The following is a 22,040-nucleotide window of genomic DNA, read 5'->3' as shown; positions in this document are numbered from 1 at the left end:
TAAAATAACCTTCATCTTAATTACACCACTTTAATATCATTTGATTTAGGCAGTTTTGAAGCCAGTTCTTCTAATTCTGCCTCCACCGGTATGTCAAAAATGAGAAAACTACTTGTAATATTTTCAATGATGGCAGATGATTTCACTTTTGTTTTTATTTCGTCTTTTCAGCAGTTGGTAGGGAATAATGAATCCGCCGTAGTAAGTAGTAATTTACGTTTTATAGCACAACTTATGTTAGTAATTCCAATAATTTTTTTAACTTTTCTTAGTTTTTATTTTATTTTATTTATTTATTTTTTTATTTTAAAAGGGGTTAGATTTAGGAATGCGTGACATAGTTGTTTCAGTTTCTATAAGAATATAAATTTCCTCGAAGGATTTCCCATTTACCCTAAGAATTAAACATTTATTTTTTTTTAAAAAATAGTTGCATTTTCTGTAGCTATAATATTTTCCTCTTTGGAGGAGTCCATCAGAAAATCATCATTGTCTTTCACAATAAAAATAAATTATTCGCTTTGACACTTGAAAATTCCATGAAGTTGCAAGAGGAAATGAAAAAGAATACACACAACATGAGTTAAATTACAATGCTTTTTAAAAAAGTAAAGTTTTAAAAAAAGTAAAAACTTTCTTTACTTACTTAAAATTGAAGATATGCTAAAAAATGAAGAGCATAGAAAGTTTGATAGCGGCTTTTAAATTTCTAAATAATAAACAAGGAATTCAATTTTCTACTAAACTTCTGCTTCCGTCACCTTTACTTTCTTAATCTAATGATCATATTATTAAACAAATATAAAGGTGCAGACTATGGTCATAACCTGCATTCTTCAGTAATTTTGTGGTTCACAAATATACAGCTGTTGCCATTATCATGGAGACATTCTCTCCCTAATAAAAATAAATATAAAACATTCCTACTTTTATCAGTTGCAAATGAAATATGATCATATCTGCTAGAAGTATTCATCATTAGTAATTGTGATTTCTTGATATTGCGAGCTTAATATCAAGAAATCAGAAATACTAATATCAATTCTATAAATATTCGTCACCTTTGTTTGTTATTTTTTATTATAACTTACAACAATAAAAATGTTACTAATTCGTGAAATATTCGCTATAATGTTGCATTCAATCTCAAAATTATCCAAGTCAAACTGCGATGTTGTAAGTTTTATGCAATTGCAATTCCAGATTTATAAGTTTTTTTTTTTATGTTCATACATTTATTTTGATTATTAAATTTTATTCACAAGTCTAGACTGTCTTAAGAATTTTGTAAACAACTAACAATGTAATGAATATCATATACAATATCGAAAAAGTATTCTTCATTTCGTTTTCATAACTAGCAGTGCACTTTACCACTTTCTTGAAAGGGTGGCTTTTTTGTTCCTCATGGCATCAAATGTGATAACTCATTCTTATTTCAATTAAAAAAAACAGAAAAATAGATGCATGAAAATAAGGCCATAACTTATTTTTGTATTTTAACATAAAACATTTAATTTAAAAAAATTTCGTATTTAACTTTTCTTTAAAAAAAATTGTCTTTTGGGAAATGAAAAAATTATATAAAATTACTATATACTATATAATTATAAATTTGAAATACCGTATGTTTAATTTAATATGATTGAAGTCATATCTCACCAGGAATTATTTATTGTATTTTTTTTATTGTTTTGAAATCAGAAGTAGAAACTTGGACTGACTACCAAGCAGAGTGCATACAGCACAACAGTGATTACTGTGTGTTACAGTTTTTGCTGGAGTATGTTATGTTGTGAAAATTGGTGTTAATTGTTATATTAATCAAGTGTTCCCTATTTCTGTTCAACAGTAATAAATTTAATCGTTAAGATGTCGGATAGTGAAGCAACTAAAATAAATCTTGCAGCTCTTCGGAAAGTAGATTCGACCATATCATCTATAGTTGAGGGGTCGAATCAAGTTGCTTTGTATAAGTATCTATCTGAAGAAAGCAGATGGGTAATATAAATTATTTGAATATTTCAGAAAATATATACGAGACATTTATTATTGCATTTAGTTGTAAATATTTTTGCTGATTTCTTTGTCTATATGAGTGATGAAATACTTGCTGCTTCTCGTATTCTCTCTCTGAATCGAATTTTATCGAATTGAATTTTTTTTTAATGACGCTTTTTATATAATTGCTTATGTTAAGAACATGCTTTATTCTCATTTTATCAGCTGTTAAATACTCTTGTAATGGAAAATTAAATTTTATTCATTTAAATATCAATTTGAATTTAAGTTAAACAGTTCTTGCACAAAATTGCTGACTTGAATTTCATATTGTCCGAACTAAAGATTTAATGATAAAATGGAAGTCAATGCTGTAATATTTTACCAGCATGTGTATGGTTAAAGAAAAGTTTATTCCATTCTTCAAGCAGATTTTCTTCTTTTGGATTGTTATTTTTAGACTCATGCATGGCAATTTTCATTATTTAATATTTTATTGCCAGCTTATTAAAAATTGACTGTCAATTTTATAAACAAGTACATAATATATATATAAAAAAAATTTAAGTATATCACTCTATACTTTATGTTTGGATAGTGAAATCTAAATTTTGCTTTAATTTATTTTCTCCCTTATCCACTGCACATTTAAATCATATAAAACATTAAAACCAAATTAAGTCTTCTGTACCTGAAAAGTTTAGACTTCTGACTTAAAATTTTGAGTTCTAAATGATCTGTGTATAAAAGATCACCCATTGCTTTACTTAGTATTTACTTAGAACTTTTTTTAGAAATGTAGTTATTATAAATTTGGTTTGTTTGAGAAAATCTAATTTTTATTACATTAATTTAATGATACATTTTTGCATTTGTATTGGATAGATGGACCTTGAAAATCTCTAAATATTATTATATTTAATGACTTATTACTCTAATTATAACTCGAAATATTAATTTCATATTATTTATCCTTATATATTTTTTCAGGAGTGAATCATTTTGTAAACTTGGTGGTTCAGTACTTTATATATGTATATTTGAGAAATTTAATTATAAATCTAATCTAATTTATGTTATAGATTTTTTTATTTGCCAAAGGAAACCATGTTCTTAATATTTAGTATTGTTATCTCTTGAAAAAAATTAAAAGGAAACTAAAGAACACAGTACAAATTTTTCACTAATCTCTGCCAAATTGTGGCAATTAATAAAATGTTCACTGAATTATGACTAAAAAATTCAGTTAGGTATATATTTGGCAGTATTACATTTAAAAAATTTCAATTTAATCATTTTACCAGCTAAAATGAAATATATCATATTCTTGCTAATTATATATTAGTGAATATGGATGTTTCTCAAAATTAAACTGAAACTAGCCCTAAAAAAAGTAATGCTGGTTTAAATAATTAATATTAATTCTCATCAAATGGGAATATTTCTTAGATCTACTTTTTAAACAATTTATAATATTTAAAATTAATGAACGATAACATACTTTCAAATCTTGTGGAATACTTGTTTAATTAACCTATTTAGCTTGTATGATATTTCTTTTTAGAAATAAGTATCAAAACTTTCAGTTTTAATATCCTGAATTTTATTCAAAAAGCAATGGCACAAAATGAAGCGCTTTATTTTTGTGTTTAACTACTATCTAAAAGAAAAGAAGAAAAAAAAGGGTTTATTTTCCCTCCTTAGCCCCTGATAAATTTTCTTGATTGCTACAAATATTTTTCAACTTTTTGGTAAATTTTTGTGCAAAAGTATGTTTAAAATGAATTAGAAAATTTTATCTTCCAAGAATTTTTTTAAAAAAATATAGTAATTAAGTATTGTAATTATAGTCAGGAGAGTTATAATTCAATTGTTTAGAGTATTTTCAAAATTTGCAACTATATTTCGGATACCTTATTTTTTGAAAAATGTAATTCTCAGGTGTTTTTTTTTTTTTTTTTTTGCTGAGGCTTTTTGACTTTCTTGAATTTTGTCTGGTTTGAATTAAAATTTCATCAAGAAATTAAATTTTTCAAGCTTCTGACAACTAAGAAAATTTCAAATGAATGTTGAAAAATGAAAATTGAATGTTTCTTGAATGAAACCTCATGGGTTCTCCTAGAATATTATTCCCACCCCCCTCCCATTATCCAGTATGGCTGCTGTTTGACAAACTTTAAACAAACTTGATAGCAAGATCTTAGTGTGATTCTGTATATAATAAATAAATTTTAGCTTAATTTTGAAGACATCTTTGGAATTTTGAAAAAAAATTTCCTAATTTAATTTTTATTGAAATTATTGAGATAAAAATATTTATTAAATTTATTAGAAATTTAATTTAGGTCAATTTATAATGAAAAGATATTAAATATTTTCTAAAGAGGCATGCATTAAATTAAATGATTACATGCTCTACATGGTGAAATGACAACTTCCATTCTTTTAATGAAATTGATTGATAATTTGTTAAATATAATTTCAATTATTGAAGAATTGTAACACTAAGAAAATAAAAATTATAAAATAGTTAACCGATTGTCTTAAATAGAGGTTAAAAATGCTTATATTCTTAATTTTTGATTCAAGTATTCAGACCAAAAGAAGGTGTAAATATGATGTACTTAGACTTGCAAAACTAGTTAAATCTTTTACTTTACCCATTTTTGATAATCCATTTCATTCTTTGAATAATGTTAAAATAAATTAACACTGCTGAAAATGAATAGTCTGCATGTTGTGCATAAACTATTATTTTCTTGAAATCTTCTATGTATAACACCCTGACAAAATTCTTTACTTCCCCTGAATCTTTCACTGCCGTAGTTCAATTCCCCTACAATGCCTGTTAATGAGAGTTCTTTAACAGACAAATATGAAACTCTACTGGTAGAATTAAGCAGAAAGTTATTGTCTTAATCAAACTGAGTTTTCATTTATTAGCCAAGAACAATGTAAACTCAGTATTTCCAAAATTACTTGTCTTTCCTAAAAATGTAACCTAAATTTAATAGTTATTTTTAAAAAATCTTAAAAAATAAAACATTGAGTAACATATAGTATAATGGATTTTCAATATTGCAGTTTTTTCTTTCCTGGATGAAAATGTTAGAAAATATAAATATGCAATTAGTACAAAAGAAAAATTTCGAAAATGGTGTGTGTATTTACATTGTTAATAAAATTGTTTAAAAATATGCCTGTATCACATCGACACTCTGGATTATTTGGAATTATGTCATATTTTTACTTCATACCAATTTTAATGGATTTTTGATATGGTATTGCAACCATCCCTGATTAATAATATGAAAATGATATTTCGTTATTTTAAATGATGAAATTTGTAATTTATTTAATAAAAGAACTAATTTTTTTACCTATGCAAACCTGTACGGCTTCTGAAGGCTTATTGAATAAAAATCTGTTTTCTGTTATTCAGTGGCTATGAATATCTATGGTTTGTTCATTCAAGATAATTTTTCTTCTCTTAGCCTGAATTGTTTTGAAAATAAAATGCGCTAAAATCGCTAAGCTCTGTGCATACTAGTGATTAAATTTGAAGTATTACATTCCTTGGCTCTTGGGAGAATGTAGTTGAAAACTAACCATCATAAGATATCAAATTGGTCTGTTATGTTTGATTGGAAGACATAAGCATTGTTGTTTCTAATACAACTCTGTAATTTCTTTTTCTATTTCATACTTTACTATTTCAATAAATGATGTTCTCAATTTGAGATTGAAAATTAGTTACATTTTCCTGAAAGCTAGTGAATTCTTCAATATATAGTGTTTATGTCTAATTGTAATTTATGATATGTGAAAAAATGTGGATTTTCAAAACTATTTTATATTTTTCCAGGAAAAAACTGATATTGAAGGTACACTCTTTGTGTATGTGAGGTAATGTTTGAAATCTTATGTATATGTATATATATATTGATAGTAATTAAAAAGATTGATTATTATAGTTTTAAATATATAGATTATATGGAAGGAAGGAAAACAATTTAGCTTTCTGAATCCAATTTCTTTAAATACATTTTTAAACATTATGGTTAAAACTCATTCAGACAATGTAAAAAATACTTGATGATTTATAATTGTATCCAGTTAAATAGCTACAAAAATTAACTTGATGCATGTAAAAGTAATTTATAAGTTTGAATAAAATTCTCTATTTAATACAAACTAAGTTTCATGTGCCTTACATAACCTTAAGATGAATAGAAACTTCTAATGATCAATGTAGGAATAGCTTTCTGTGTTTTACCAGCTTCGAATGTTTTTAGTTATAATTACTAATTTCTCATTTTGTTAGAAATTTATATTTTTATATTATATGAAAATTTAAATTATTTTTCATTAAAATTGCACTTATTGGGAAGTAACTTTATTTGAAATATTTAGTAGCTTATAAAAACAATTTAATAATTATCAGTTTTTATAAATAGAAATTTTTATGAATTTTTTAAGTATTTTTAAAAATTTATAGTTGCTTTAAATTATGTTAATTGCAAATATTATGTGTAATAAATTATTTTTAGAAATATTATGTCTTGAAATGTTTATTTTGCTATGAATTATTTTTGTGAATTCTGTTCAATAATTACTTTAAAAAAGTGTTTTAAATGAGTATTTTTTTAAAATATACATTTGAAGTAATGAAGCAAATTTTAATAAGCTACTGCTTTTCAGGTCTAACAAGCCTCAACATGGTTTTATGATAATGAACAGACTTAGTACAACTAATTTAGTTGAACCTATTACAGAAAAATTAGAATTTCAAGATCAAACTCCATTTCTTTTATACCGTAATGGTGAAGGTAAATTTTGACTTTTCACATTGCTAATAGTAATTTAAAAAAGGAAAGAACATTTTAAGTGTTGTGTGAAATGTTTGTGTATAAATGTATTGATTAGAAAATTGAAATATTGATTTATGTTACAACTATATTATCTTAATACTTTTACACTTCTGTTTATTTTGTACATGAACTATCTTGATGAAGTCGTTTCTTTAAATCATAGTGCCATTAAAAATTTAAGCATCGAAATTTCAGATTGTGTTTTGTTTTTTGTGGTAATGTAAAATTTCTTTGATTCCTCATTAAAATTGTGTAGATTATTTAAAAAAAAAATTGATTTCATTGGTGAAAGAAAGACATGTGATTAAATATTTGAAGAAACTATGATAATGGTTTGAATTTCATTACAGTAATAAAATCTGTTGTTGAAAATTGTAAAAAAAAATGAAATTCAGGAAAAAAATTTATTACAAATTTGAATTACATGTACATCTGTATTTGTATGTCTTTAGGAAAAAATAGCTTATCTAAATTCCAGAAACTTGCATTATTTTTAATTTTTTTATAGTTTTTCTTGTGCACATTTCTATTCTTTCAAATATACCTTTAGATAACACAATCTATCCTATAAAGGGCCAATTTATTATATGTTCTTTATTATTTGTAGAAATATAAAAATTTAGATATAAATGAAATTAACTAAAATCTCTGTTATGTTAAGAGAATAAATAACTAAAATTAATTCTTTTTATTTAGCTCTAATCAGTTATGTATGCTTCATCAAAATAATTTTTTTATAAAATTCTTTTCTGTATTGTGTTAGGTGATATTTATGGTATTTGGTTTTATGAAGACAAAAATTGTGTGAAAGTATATAAACTTTTATCGAGGTAAGATTTATTACCCTTTTTAATCTTTTTTTAGTGTCTTTGGTTGTTTAATTATTTTTATTGAAATAAAGAATTTACATATCAAATGTCTTAGTTCTATAGATTTAGATTGTGTATTGAAACTGAATTTATAATTAAGTCAAAATATAGAAATTTAACTTTAACTTTTTCTCTGCTGAAAAAAAAAAAATAATTTTTTAAGTTATCAGGACTCTATTATACAAGCATAAGCAAAGAAGAAAAAAAAACTTTAATTTTTTAAAACCTTAATATAACATTAGATTTCTATTGATAAAAATGCATAATATCTTTAAATATTGATTTTTATATTGTATGTGCGCCATAATATAGCTTCATTTATTATATTAATTGGTTTTATCTTTTACTTTATTTCATTTTGATCTATTAAACTTCAGTTACATATTCTTTACCAGTTATTTCTCTCAACATTCATCATTATTGAATTATCTTCTTATTATTAATTCAATTCTTATTATTAATTCAATTCTTATTAATTCAATCTTATTATTGAATTTTATTTTGTGTTACGTTACCACGTGCACTCATTGTACTGACACGAATAAATTTACTTTAAATAATAACTTTGTAATTTTTTTTAAAATGTTTGGAACCTGTTTACCTGTGTTAGTACTTACCTGATTATTTGCGTAATTTAAGCTACGATGAGCAAATTACAGATTAAATTATTCAGTGCATTAGAAATAGTAAGAAGTTTTTAATTTATAAAAGTGTAAAAACAGAATAAAATAATGCTTTTTTTTTTCTTTTATGATAAATTTATAAATTTTTATCCAATAAAATATGATACTGATAATTAAAAATCCTTTTGCATAACTATTGTATACTTTTGTATAGCTATTGTATAACTTTTTGTGAATAATGTCATAATTTTGTCCTTAACTTGATTTTATTGAATATTATCATATAATTTGAAACTATTTTAAATATAGAGTACTTTTTTTATGTATATTTAGTTATTATTAAAAAAATTTAATCTTGATAACTCAAATTATTTTACCTCGTCATTTCATTCCTATTTAGCTTATCACAATTAGCATTTAATAAAAGTGACAAGTCAAATAGTATTAGACAAAGGTCTTATTCTGAAAGCAATCGGAAGCAACAGAAACCAGGAAATGCTCAAATGGATATCATATCTCTTCTTACACGTGCTCAGGATGAATATGATAAGGCAAGTGATTATTTGAATTTTCTTGCTTTACTGTTTTGTAGCTGTAATTAATAGAAGCATTAGTTGTGATTACTTCCCTTATTTATTTAAATCTTGTGTGCTAAACTTATTATTTATTTATTTTGCAGTACTTACTGCTCTTAAATAAAAACTTCTCTTACTTAAAGAACATGAAAAGTGCATTTTTGAAATAATTTGTTCAGTCTTAATAAAGTTTTAAAAATAATGATAATAACCCTCTTGATAGCAATATCAATATGTTACCTTTTGACATTATTCTTGTGTTTATTGTTAAAAATTATATCTTTAAGTATTAATTTTTGCAAGTATTTTTAAAAATTTATATTAATGTATTTTGAATATTTAGAAGCAAATTGCAATTCCTTTTATTTATTTATTTTTACAAATTTTTACAAATATTTTATTTTCTAAATTAGCTTTCTGTTTATTAAACAGTATTCTTTATACTGAACAAACAGCAGAAATGGCAAAAAAATTTTAGAATCTTTGTCAAGTATGACTTCATAACTGTTTAAAAAAAATATATGAATTTGATATAACTAAGAATCAGATATTTAAATTTCTTCTTGTAGATAGCAAACAATTTCTTTGTCATTTATTTAATAATATATATGCATTATCTAATAAGCAAATAATATATTTACAACTAACAGCATTTTTTGAAGACATTTTTATTTTAGAATTTTATTCTTTAAGAATTAATGTATATTTTAAAATTTATTTCTTGTATTGTTTAACTGTTGTGCTATGAAAGTTTGACTAATATTTATTTGTTTCGGCTTTCATTTGCTTTTTCCGTGCATCGGATATGACTAATGGTAATCATTAGTATTTCTCAAACATATCTCTGAATCATGACCTTGAATTGTGGCTTTTATTATAATGTATATATCCATGTTTGTTATTGTGTACAAATTGATTTTTAAAAATTTTTAGTGCATTTCTTGATTCTGAGGCTTGTAATTTTATTTTAGAAATCTGCAGCTAAAGGTACATCCAAAGCTTCAAAAAACAATCAGCATGCTTCAAATGGTGATATTGTTAAGCCTACTCCTGTTCGTGTGAATGGTGCTACAAAAATAAATACAAATACTCCCCTGACTTTGGGAATGCTGTTTGCTCAAGCTGGAGGTATAGAAAAGAAACCAAACGAGAATGCTAAGGACTTTGATGCTCGTGTGAGGTCTTTCACTGCCAGCAGTTGTAATATGCTTCCAAATAATTCTGCAATGAATACAGAATCAATCCTTCAAAACTTGCTGTCAAATTCAGCGCACACTCTGCAACATATTGAAGGGATGCAAAGGACTGAGAACTCTCAGCCAAGCAAGGAAACCAGAGCTCTTTCAGTAAATGATCGAATTATTTCCGTACAAAGCTTAGAAAAAGATTTGAAAGAAAAACTGAATATATTGCCTAAATCGGAAGGTGATATAAATGCAGACTATGCAATTATTGCTTCTCAACCGACCAAAAGTGAGCCTATCGATATACCAATCCTCACTCCGGCCATGTTGCATTCAAATTCATTTTCATCTGTTCCAGCAGCTCCTGCTGGCTCATTCCTGGAAAAAGCTGAAGGATTTTATGATAACAATACTGATTCATTTCCAATAGTAAATAATATTTTTGTAATTATTTAAACTTTGTTAGATTTTTTATATGTGCAATTTTTTATTTAATGACTTTAAGATTTGATTTTTTTTTACAAATTAAATTGGATATATATTAACTGATCTTTATTAAATTATTTATTTATTTATACTTTTCTTTTTCAATTCAAAATTGAAATCTCTACAAATGCATATACAGATTTATAATGAAAATTTATAGAAAGATGATATATCATTTCATTTTTACATACAGTGTCAAGTTATCTTAAGATAATAATGATCATAAATATTTTTTTTCCTTGCAATAAATAGTTAGTTTAATATCATGTATTATAAATTTTTATTATTATTCCATAATGTTGCAAAAAAGTGCTACTTCCTACCAACAGTGTTGGATGCTTTAAAAATTCTTTTATTCATTATTATCAAAAAAATAACTGTGAAAACATCTAGAAATGACAGCTAAGAAAGAAAGAAAGAATCATATTTGAAGATATCGAAACTTAAACATTGCCTTATCCTGATAAACACTTGAAGCACATTTTGAAGTAAAATGGTGTCTGTCCTGCTCAAATTTCTTAACACATGACTATGATTTTAATAGTATATGTGTGAATTTAGGATATGAAAAAACATTTTCCTTAAAAAAATACTAATTTATTTCATGTTTTTAGATAAAGGAATGCAAATCATTTTCACCCAGCCAGCTGTTATCACCAATGGATTTCACTGGTCCCTGTCGTAAAAAAAATGTACAGCCATCCCTTCTCTCATCATCATATTCTCCTGAACCAGGATCAGTACTTCTTAATGGTAATATTAAATGAAATTGAGTATTAAATATTGCCTTCTTTTTACATGCTTCGAACAAACATAAATGTTTTAAAATGTTCATATATAATATGCTAAATCGTTCAAGTGCATTTATTTTTAAAAAAAATTTAGGCTATGTAAATTTAAACTCTTGATTCATATTTTAAATGTCATGTTCCTTTTTTTATTTTTTTTATACTGCATATCAGTAACATATAAATTATTGCACAATTTTCTTTTATTAATTTTGTTATGGTCTTAGATTTTTTAAAAAATTAATTCAAAGCTAGTGTAGCAAGCTTCTTTCAAATGGAATGAGCTGATCATATTTTAATTATAAATAAATATTATATGAATCATAAATAATTAAATATTATTGCAGTTTTCAATATCTTAATATGATAATTTTAAAGAAGTATGTTTATGAAAATCAGAAATGAAAAAAGTAGTAGTGCTATTACTTGTTTTTTATTATATTGAAATGCTACAATATTCAGAGTAGTGTAAATGGGAGTGCTAATTATTATTTCGTGAAAATTTGCAAAATCGGACATTTTATGTTTAAAAAAAGACCTCAGATCAATCTGGAAGTTAAAAGTGCTGCTAACTTACAAATTATTGCTATACATAAAATGAACATAACAGATGTCTTTTGTGCTCTTCATTTTAATATCTAAAAGTAATAAGAAAATCACAAATTCTAGTGTTAACACTGAATATACTTGATTTGCACTTTTTATGTCTAAAATATGCATTTTATGTTCCTTGAATTTTCTAAAAGGAATCATTAAAAATCTTTGATTTTTTTTTTTTTTTTTTTTTTTTTTAACATTGGGAATCAAAACAAGGAAAAAGATGTCAAACAGTGCTATATCAGATAGATATGGAGCTTACTTCACTGTATTTAATGATTTTTTTTTTTTTTGTCAAAAATTTATGTATAAAAATGTTATTGTGAAAAGATACATTATCATTTTTTGCAAAGCCCATGATTTATTCCTCAGCAACTTTTCTTATTTTTGACATTTTCTATGTAGAAACTCGTTTAGTATTTGGCAATTATTTAATGCTAATCACTAAACACCAATTCTCTGATCTGCTTGACATGTAGATGGTAAGATGAAGTAGTTAATCCTTTAAAGTGTGATTCATGTATAATAGGAGATTCTGTAATTTCTATTAATATTTTATTCTACTCAAGTACTAATTAGCAATTCTTGTTTTTGATTAGTAGTTTGTTACCTTGAAAGACTTGATTGTCTCGAAAACTTTTAATGCGTGTTCTTTACTTTGTTAATTTTTCAAAATGGCAAATGTAATAAAGTTAAAATTCATATAGCTTTAAAAACTAATTAATTTCAGATATGTGATCATATTTTATTCGTAACTGACATAAACAAGCAAGATTTATATTTATTGTTATTAGTGTGAAAATGTTTGTAGGAGAATAGCAATAACAAGACATTTTGAAACCAAATAAATAATAACACTGTAGAATTCAAGTTGTGGTATGTACATTAAATTAGGAATATATTTTTAATATCTAATAACTGTTTAGTTATATCTTTCTTTTAAAAAAAAGAGAAACGGAATGCTTTATGAATACTTTAATTTAATAATAAGTACGCAAGGACGTAACAGATGATAAAATGAATGCCAGATGCTTAAATAAGTCATAGGTATCTTTGATAAAAGTTTGCATACAATATCTATTGTAGATGTATTTTAAATGAGGCATTTCAGGTACTTTTGATCACAATAATGTGCGCAGAAAAGAAGGCTTATTAATATTTTTAAAACATTTTTATTGGGTTGACTTATGAAATTCACATATTGAATTTTTGCTATGAAGTACATATTTCACTCATAATGTTAATTTTTCTATGATTACCATTAATTTCATAATTTACTTTTATTATGCTTCGATCAAAGTTTTATGTGATTTACAAAGTTAGAAATTAATAATTCTATTGTATGACTTTATTATCTGTTTAAACAAAATAAATAGATATGCGTGAATTAATTTTCAAATAATTTTGTTATAATATGCAATATATGTTGAATGAATTAAATTTTAAAAAATTTGTTCAATGTCTTTTTTTTTTTAATTTCTATTGTTTTTGATGCAGGTAATGGAAATAGTCATGAAGATTTGCTTAATCCTCAAAGTTTAATCAATGGCCATATAGCAGGAAATTTACAACCTGCTGGCAAACTCACTGTTACTCCATTAAATAAGGATCAGTTCAAAGAAGCATTAATATATATGCTGCAGGTATTCAACCTACTGACTTTGCTTTAATTGTAGAATTTTAATATAGTTTTTGTTTATAAAATTGCTTGAATTTATATTTCCCCCTGTTATTCAAAACTGTATTTTTGAAAAAATAACTATATTATTCTACCACCATAGTGAAATCCATAATTATAAGGAATTTTTTCGTTATAACATTGTTTCTTAATTTTACTTTAACACTAGAAAGATGGTATTTTCCTATGTACCTAGAAAGTCTAGAAGTAGTCATTTTGGTCACTTTTTTTTTAATAATCAAAATCTGCATTTTTCTGAATTGTGTGTGTGCATGTGTCAGTCAGTCAAACAAGTTTTTATAAAATATTTATTCTTTGAATTTTACATTTTCATTCCATTGTTTTCTTTAGTGTACTACCAGAATAGTACTATTGTGTTTAAGAATTTTACTTACATGCAGCTCTTTCGATTTTAGATAATTGATGCATTTCTCACTGCCAACAATAACCTTTTCTCCATAAAATTTAGGTTAATATTAAAGATTATGCAAACTGTTAGTTCTATTATTCCTTCTAATATTACGAGTTGTCACCACCAAGTATATGGTGTATGATGACATATTCTCCAACAGTTTCATAGATGAGTATGTTTTCATTTTGTCCTAAATATGGAGAGCTATTCAAAGAAATATTTTAGCCAAACATAAGCTATCAATCTAAGATATTCAGTCCCCCCCCCCTATAGTACAAAAAATGAGTAAATTCTTTCCTTAGAATAGTTGTTGATCTTCCATTGTTTTTTACTTGCTTTGCAGCAAAATAAATATAGGGTGCATAGCATTACGGAAAGTGCATTAATTTCAAGACCATTTTTAAGCACCTTAAAAGTACCTAATTTTCAGAAAAGGGCCTTAAAAAGTGCTTAATTTTCTTGTTGTTTTGTTTCCCCACAAGTTGAATATGATAATTCGTAATCATGGTCATAAAAGCTTGTTTACTGGATGTATCAAAAAAGAAAACCAACAAAAGAGAGGAATTCTTAGAAGTATTCAAGGGTTTCCAGCACGTATTAAGATAAAGCTTAATGATATTTTTTTCCCTCTCCCTTTTTCTTCAACAATGTACATTGCCATTTATTAAAATACTGGAATAGTTATCTGGAAGGAGCAGTGTGAAATGCTTACTATGTCATGTTTAACTTGAATGACCTACTACAGATATTCAACTGCACTGTATTGAATTGTTATTAATTGCGGTATGTAATTACATTAGTCAATTGCCTAAAATCTAGTATGATGAAATTTTAACTTGAAGCCTTTAATTTTCAATGATTGTGACATCTCCCGCGGTATTTTTTAATGCCCCCATCCATTTGAATACTTTTATTTCTTGGACTAATCTTTGTAAATTTGTTTTGACTAAGAAAAAAAGGAACTGATGTGTCTGGTACTTAAATATTTAAAAAAAAGTTTTTTTAGAATTTTTTTTTTTCAGGATTTAAGTTTTATTATTTTATAATGATTTTTTTCTTCTTTTTATAACTCTTATAGAAATTTTTTCCCAATAAAATCTCTCTTTATATATATAAAGTCTTGTCCTGAGCCAACGCCCAGCATTAAACTATTGAAATTTGGGAAGTTATTTTTTGGGCATTAGAATTCTCAGGAGTTTTATTCGTTTATTATTTAAGTTTAATTTTAAAAAATAGAATTTTAATGTGATTTCATCATAACATCAAAGCATATTATCGCATAAAAATTATATTAACGAAGCTTTAAAGATTAGAAAAGAATAGTGTTTGAATAAATAAAAAAAAAATTTTGGGTTTAATGTAATTTTAAAAAAATAATTTCTGAGAAATTAATTTTGGACACAATTTATAACAAAGATTTTTATTATAAGGAAATTCAAAATGCTTCTTCGAATCATTGAATCGTATTATTCTGCAACTGTTAAAATTGTAGTAAAAGGGAAAAAAAAAAATGCTTTTTGTGCTTTTAATTAAGCTTTAAAAAAAATTGTAAAGCTTGTTTATTGAATAAAATTCTTCATTTGATAAATTTTGAAGTAATTCGATATGTTGTCTCACTTTGGCTTCAAGAATGACTGTTTTAAAAAATGCTTCAATGTGCATTTTGGCACTCTTCCATACAAAATTTAGAGAAAATATTACAGTCATCAAAAAATTCAAACTCGAAATTTTAATGAACTCCACATTTTATGCCTCTTTGAATTCGAAAACACATTTTCAGAAAATATCTGTCTGTTATAGAGATCAAAAACACTGAGCTAGATGGATGAAATTTGGTATATGGTCTTCACAGCAAACTTGTAGATTCCGATCAAATTTTCAACACCATTCGTTTAGAGGAAATCTGTTTTTCTGTCTGACTGTTCGAATATAAGCTAGCATGATAACTACAAAATGATGAGAGCTAGATACTTAAAATTTAGTACACAGATTTAGTATCTATTGTATAAACATCTGCCAAATTTTGAGCCAAATCCAACAAGGGGTTCGCCATATGTCCGTCTGTACTTTCAAAATATGTAAACGCGATAACTCTAAAATATAGCAAATTTTGTATGTAGTTTTGTGAAGATAAGTGCGGTTTTTAGTCAAATTTTTGTTTTAATAAATTAAGAAGAATGCGTGCATAACCCAGATCTGCTTTTCGGATACTTTCAACCACATGCCAGATATTAATCCCAAAACATTTGCCAACGATCACATGAGAGTCAGTAAAAATATTTTATTCATGCCTAGTGTTAACATTCCATAATTTCTACCCAATGCCACACAAGGCATTTCCTGGTAGTATGCAAGAAAATTTTGAGGAGACGCTCTGGCTGATTTACTTCCGTTTTTCTTTTAACTACAGAGCGGGTTTATTTTTTTACTTGTTTTCATTATTTATAAAAACTATTACTTGCCAAAGCATTTTAAGTTCTTCAGAAACTATATATATTGTTTCTTTTGAAAAAATTTTTAAGTAAGAATTTTTGTTTATAGATTAAAAAACAGATTTCATTAAATTTTATAAACATTAAAAAAAAGACTTATATTGCACTTTAGAAATAAGAAGCAATAAGACAATTTCTTTTTAATCTGATCATTTTGAGCACTGCTATTATTTTCTGTTAAAAAAATTATTTAAGAAACTTATTTAGAACATGGCATTGTTCTGTCACCAGTTTCATGGCATTTTGGCCAGTTGTATAATGATAGCCTTAAGAATGTTTCAGTTTTTACCTTTATAATATTGCAGATAAAATTACTTAATAGAATGAGTACTACTTAAAATGATTACTTAATACTCATTCCACCCCAGCCATGTTAGATTGTTGTTTCCACCCCACCCCTTTATTGTTGTTTCTTATATAAAAATCAAATACAAAATTTGTGGTCATGCTGAGCTTCTACATCTTAACTGCATTTTCAGAAATGATGTATCTGATATTTTATTTTAATTTTAAGAAATATTGAAAAGGCCCACAGATCTTTATATTGTTAATTTTATAAAATTGGCTTAATTCTTTTTTGGCATTAATAATTTTTTTTTTTTTTTTTTTTTTTCATTTTCATGATCATTTCTATGTTTTTGTCAAATCCAAAGAGGTATAATTTTACTGTAGAAAATGTTGTGCAAATACAGAAATAAATGTTAAAATTAAAATAATAAACATTTAAAATTAATTTAAAAAAATTTCAATAAAAATTATGCATTTTAAAACCGAAAAAAAAAATACTATGCTTAGAAAGTACACAGTTTACGTATGCATACTTATACAAAGGTGCTTAATTTTTGAGCTAAGGTACTTAAATGTACTTAATTTTTGCAGCAGTTTATCACTACGTACCCTGAAATAGTTTTCATTATATATGTTTCAAATCGATGTTAATAGAATATATTGATTGATATATTTAAAGTCTTATCAAATCCTATTGATTTGACCTTTTGTGATCCATTGATTTTATTGGAATTCTAATAGCCATATCCATGTTAATTTAATGATTGAAAAAAGTCCACTTGAATAAATGGGGGAGGGGAGGAATGTGCCAATTTTAAGGAAATAAGAATTTTATGTCCAGTGGTATTGAGCAGTTGATCTGTTAACCAAAATATAGTGAACAGTGGAACAAAGAAGATTAAGATCATAATATCTTATGATTTCTTTGAATTAATTATGAATTTTTTTAAGAATAAAGTTTAGACCACACTCGCACACATCGCAAATGATGGATTATTTTTAGAAATAAACATGTCTGATACATCTAGAGATATACATCAATGTTGATTTTGTTGTTGTTTCTTAATTTTACTTATTTTGATCATTTTTTAAGGAGATATTCTTGTAACCAATGCCTTTTTGCCCTCTTCATTCTTATCTTTGACCTTTTCTTGTGAAGACTTGCATGTAGGATATTAACAATTTCAATGATTTTCTTTTTCTTTTAATTCTGAGATGAAATTATTTTATGCTTTTTTTTGTAAATAATTAGAAATCATCTGCTCGCAGCCATCATCAAAAATGCATTCATCTTGAAGGAAATAAAATTTTAGATATGAGCAAACATTGGTTTTTATAAATTCTACGTCATTCATAAAAAAAATTCCAAAAATTTCTTTTAGCAAAAGTTTTTTGTACTATCACAAAGGAAAATATATGTTAAATAAATAAAAACACAAATGAATGAAAATGAAAATCATCAAAAGAAATGAATATGGTTATTCCAATAAAATGTTTTCAACAACAAAAAAATATTGTAAGTGACTTAATAACAGGTGAGTTTTACCACCATCTCTATTTATTTGAACCTCTTCTAATCAAATCATATCCAAATATCTTTGAAATGAAAGAATAAAGTGTACAAATGAATTCAAAATAATATTCTGTTCCACATCATTGTCAGCAATATTTTTTCAGTGCTTAAAACGACTTGTTTTTTGTCTTTCTAGGATACACATTTATTGTGTCAATAATAATGAGCAAAACCGCTTTTTGTTCTCTGTATATTTTTTTATGAATGACTAGAAAAATTCAATAAACAACAAAAAAAATTGAAAAATAAGCAAGAAAAATTTTAAGTCTTTATTGTATATTCATCTGGAAGCAACACTAGCTTAATATATTGCTTTTACATAAATATGCATTTCAATTGGTATCAAAATAATGAAGAATTCATTTATCTTGTGTTGAAAGCTGACAATCAGATAATATTTATAATATTTCAAACAATTTGGATAAATTTATTTATTTTTTGAGTGGAGGCCTACAAAAAATTTTATAAAATGTAATCTTATATATATATATTTCCCTCCTCACCAATTGGTAAAAGTAGAAATTTATATCATTTAATGGCTTATAGTAGAATATGTTATATTTTGGACAAAATTTCAAATTTATCAGAGCAGTTAAGAAAAGAGAACAACAATTAATTTGCAATTTGTGCAGATTTTTTTTCTTTTAATAAAAAGAAAATTTTATTGAAATAACTGGAGATTATTATTTTTTAAATCAAAGTTACTAAATTTTATTATTTTGATAAGTTTGTTAATTCTATTGTTAAAATGTATTTTACTATTTAAATTCAATGTATAAACAACTGCTTCTAAGCTTACCAAAAAATTTTAAAATCCCCTTATATTTATTTGTAAGAACTTTTTAATTTTTCTGTATTTAATATATGAAATGAATAAAATTGCATATAAAAAATTTTTTTCCTCCTTTCCAGAATGATGATGCTTTTGTGATGCAGTTACATGAATGCTATGTAAAAAGCTTGAAGACTCAACTAAATTCTCTTAATTCAACTTAATGAGCATATGAAGAGTCTCTTGCAAACTACATACATGACAAGATGTTGGAAAAGCTACAATGATTCTTTGTTCCTAATACACCAATATTGGTGTGAATTACCACACTTTCTTTATTCTTTTTGACTTCTAATATGAAGTTTTTATTTTTCCTTCTCATTGCTTCTTAATTGAACAGGTTATATCTTTCCTTTTAAAGAAATCAAGCTTTGAAAGTTTGGAACAAAGTCTTATGTTTCTACATTTTTTTCCCCTTCTTTTTTTCCTTTAATGAAGAAGTATGAATTTGTACTTAACTTACATTTGAATCTTCTTGTAACTTGTTAATTGCATTACCAATGCAAATCAGTGAAAAAAAAACATTTTAAATTTAGTTTTCTTTTGTTGGACATGTAATTTAGTGATCTAGAGCTTTATTTTAGAAAGTTTATTACAAAACAGTTGAGTTTTTGTTGGCAGTATTCTATTCATTACATATGAGTGTCTGCAACATTTTGTGTGAGATTTTGTAAGAATTCTTATAGAAAGTTCTTTACTAATATTCATTCATTGAAAGCTTTTTTAAGATTTAACATGTTAAATCTGATTTTTTAATTGATGATTCATTAATTTATTTTAATAATGCATCATGTTTGGTACATTTAATTATATATTTTTAAAAAAAGAACGAATACTTGGCTAAATAATGACATTTGTCATAATAATATTTTTAAAAATTTATTTTAAGTACTATTGTATTTTAATGCATATATTACAAATTTTAGTTGTTTTATTATAACCTATAGTGAAATTGTTTTTACACAATACTTTCCTGTCAGTTATTGTTATTTCATGTCAAAATTTATCACTCTTCATGCATACTTTTTTTTTTTTTTTTTTTACCTGAATGCTTTTGTTTTCATCAACTATTTGAAGTTAAAGAATTTCATTTTCTGTGAAGTAAAAAAAAAATTACTTCAAACCATTTTCATCAAATCATTAGCTAACTGAACCTCAGGTGTAATAGAATGCATGGCAGCAAATTTCTCATGTATAGTGGTATATTTTGGAGAGAGTGATTTTTATGTATATTGTAAATTTGTATTTTAAATTCCAAGTGTTTATGCCAAAATAGTGAATGAATGTACATAATGTCTTACTGTTTTTTTTTTCTCCCATTTTTTTTTTTTTTTGTATGTTTTCATTCATATTTTATGCAAAAGTGAATTGTGTATCATAATTTGGCTGTAAGTTTTTTTTAAACATTTAAAAGGACTTTCTTTTTTAGTAGCTGTGGATGTTTTCCTTAGCATTAATGTGTTTCTCGTCGTTTGTGTAGTTAGCTCCACAGTTTCTATTAAGTGTCTTACTCAAAGAAGTATTTGCTTCATTATCATGTCATTATGCTTCAGCAACATGTTTGAGGATTTTCAAACTTTTTAAGATCATTCATATTTAGGTAATATCCGAAATCATTATTTACAAAAATTTTAACCTAAAATATGCATCTTATTGAAATTTTATTTTCATGTTAAATCACTGAGCGCATCATTGTCGTAAATCTAAAATATATTATGAAAGTCTAATCACGTAAAACTAATTTTTAGTTTATGTGAATTTAATAATTCACATAAACTAAATTATGTTTAATTTGCTTAAAAGAAATTAAACATATATGTGATGTGAAAGTTTTTAGATATTGTTATCCGTTTATAAATCACCTATTATCATTATATTTTGATTACTTCTCTGTGTGCATTAGTTTACAATATATATCAATAAACAAGTTACTATGTGACATGCTTCATCTCATTAAAGTTGTAAAAAATTTGTAAATTATTATTTTATTTTTAAAAAACTATGTGTTTATGCTGTATTAGATCAAGAATGATGGTTTAAATTCTTTTAGAATATCTTTACTAAAGAAGTCTAAACAAATTTGATAGATATTTTCATTAGCAGAGACATATCTTATTAGCAATTATAGATTGTGCTTGTTAGACGCAATTTTTTAAAAAAAGTAAATTAAATGCAATTGATAATTTCTAAAATTTTGATAAAAGCAGTTGCTTTTCCTTCTCCCATTTCTTTGAAGAAACTTTTCACTTTTAATGCTTCAATTTCATTGTACCTTAGTTTGCACTTTTCAGTTTTAGAGATTGTATTTTTTTTTTTTAAAATGTATATTTGTTCTGGCAGATGTTTAAAGCATTTATTACGCTAGTTAATGCACTTAACTAAAAATTACTGACTGGTGATGGGAATTTTAGTACAATAAAAAGTAAAAGCTCCCATAAGTAAATTTTAGAGAACAATGGTCACATTTATGTGTAACTAATTTATAAAGGGCCTGTAAGAAAACTACTTTTATCTTTTGAATTCCTGAATAATAAATTAAAAAATTTTTTACTGAAATAATTGATATATGTTTTTAAATTTTGTGTTTGATATATGGAATTTCTTTCCTTATTACAATTTTCTCTAAAAATGTACCAATTTGTTTTTGTTTTTTTAAATCTTGAATTAGTTAAGTTATTTTTTAAATGGGTGTAAAAATATGCATAAAGTAAAAAAGAAATTAGTTATATGAAAAATAAATTATATTATCGTACTCTTATAGATTAATACAC

General features: G+C 25.1%; 1 protein-coding gene across 1 annotated transcript; it reads left to right on the top strand.

The window, feature by feature from the left end:
* Window positions 1–1,759: 1,759 nt before the first annotated feature.
* On the top strand, window positions 1,760–20,053 carry LOC129963469 (mRNA-decapping enzyme 1A-like). The gene is made up of 9 exons (XM_056077867.1): window positions 1,760–2,001; window positions 5,867–5,907; window positions 6,703–6,830; window positions 7,636–7,702; window positions 8,765–8,915; window positions 9,911–10,552; window positions 11,224–11,362; window positions 13,492–13,637; window positions 19,350–20,053. The coding sequence occupies exons 1-9, from the start codon at window positions 1,873–1,875 to the stop codon at window positions 19,431–19,433; spliced, it is 1,527 nt and encodes a 508-aa protein (XP_055933842.1). The 5' UTR covers window positions 1,760–1,872; the 3' UTR covers window positions 19,434–20,053.
* Window positions 20,054–22,040: the final 1,987 nt, after the last annotated feature.

The sequence above is a fragment of the Argiope bruennichi genome, chromosome 3, assembly GCF_947563725.1.
Source record: "Argiope bruennichi chromosome 3, qqArgBrue1.1, whole genome shotgun sequence".
Lineage (NCBI taxonomy): Eukaryota > Metazoa > Arthropoda > Arachnida > Araneae > Araneidae > Argiope > Argiope bruennichi.
This window is presented reverse-complemented; position numbering and strand designations above follow the sequence as displayed.

Excerpts from the sequence above, each read along its gene's own strand:
- LOC129963469 (XM_056077867.1), top strand. The coding sequence starts at position 1,873 with ATGTCGGATAGTGAAGCAACTAAAATAAATCTTGCAGCTCTTCGGAAA. Across the intron at positions 8,916-9,910 it reads CTCAGGATGAATATGATAAG|AAATCTGCAGCTAAAGGTAC; the intron begins GCAAGTGATTAT and ends ATTTTATTTTAG. Across the intron at positions 11,363-13,491 it reads AGGATCAGTACTTCTTAATG|GTAATGGAAATAGTCATGAA; the intron begins GTAATATTAAAT and ends TTTTTGATGCAG.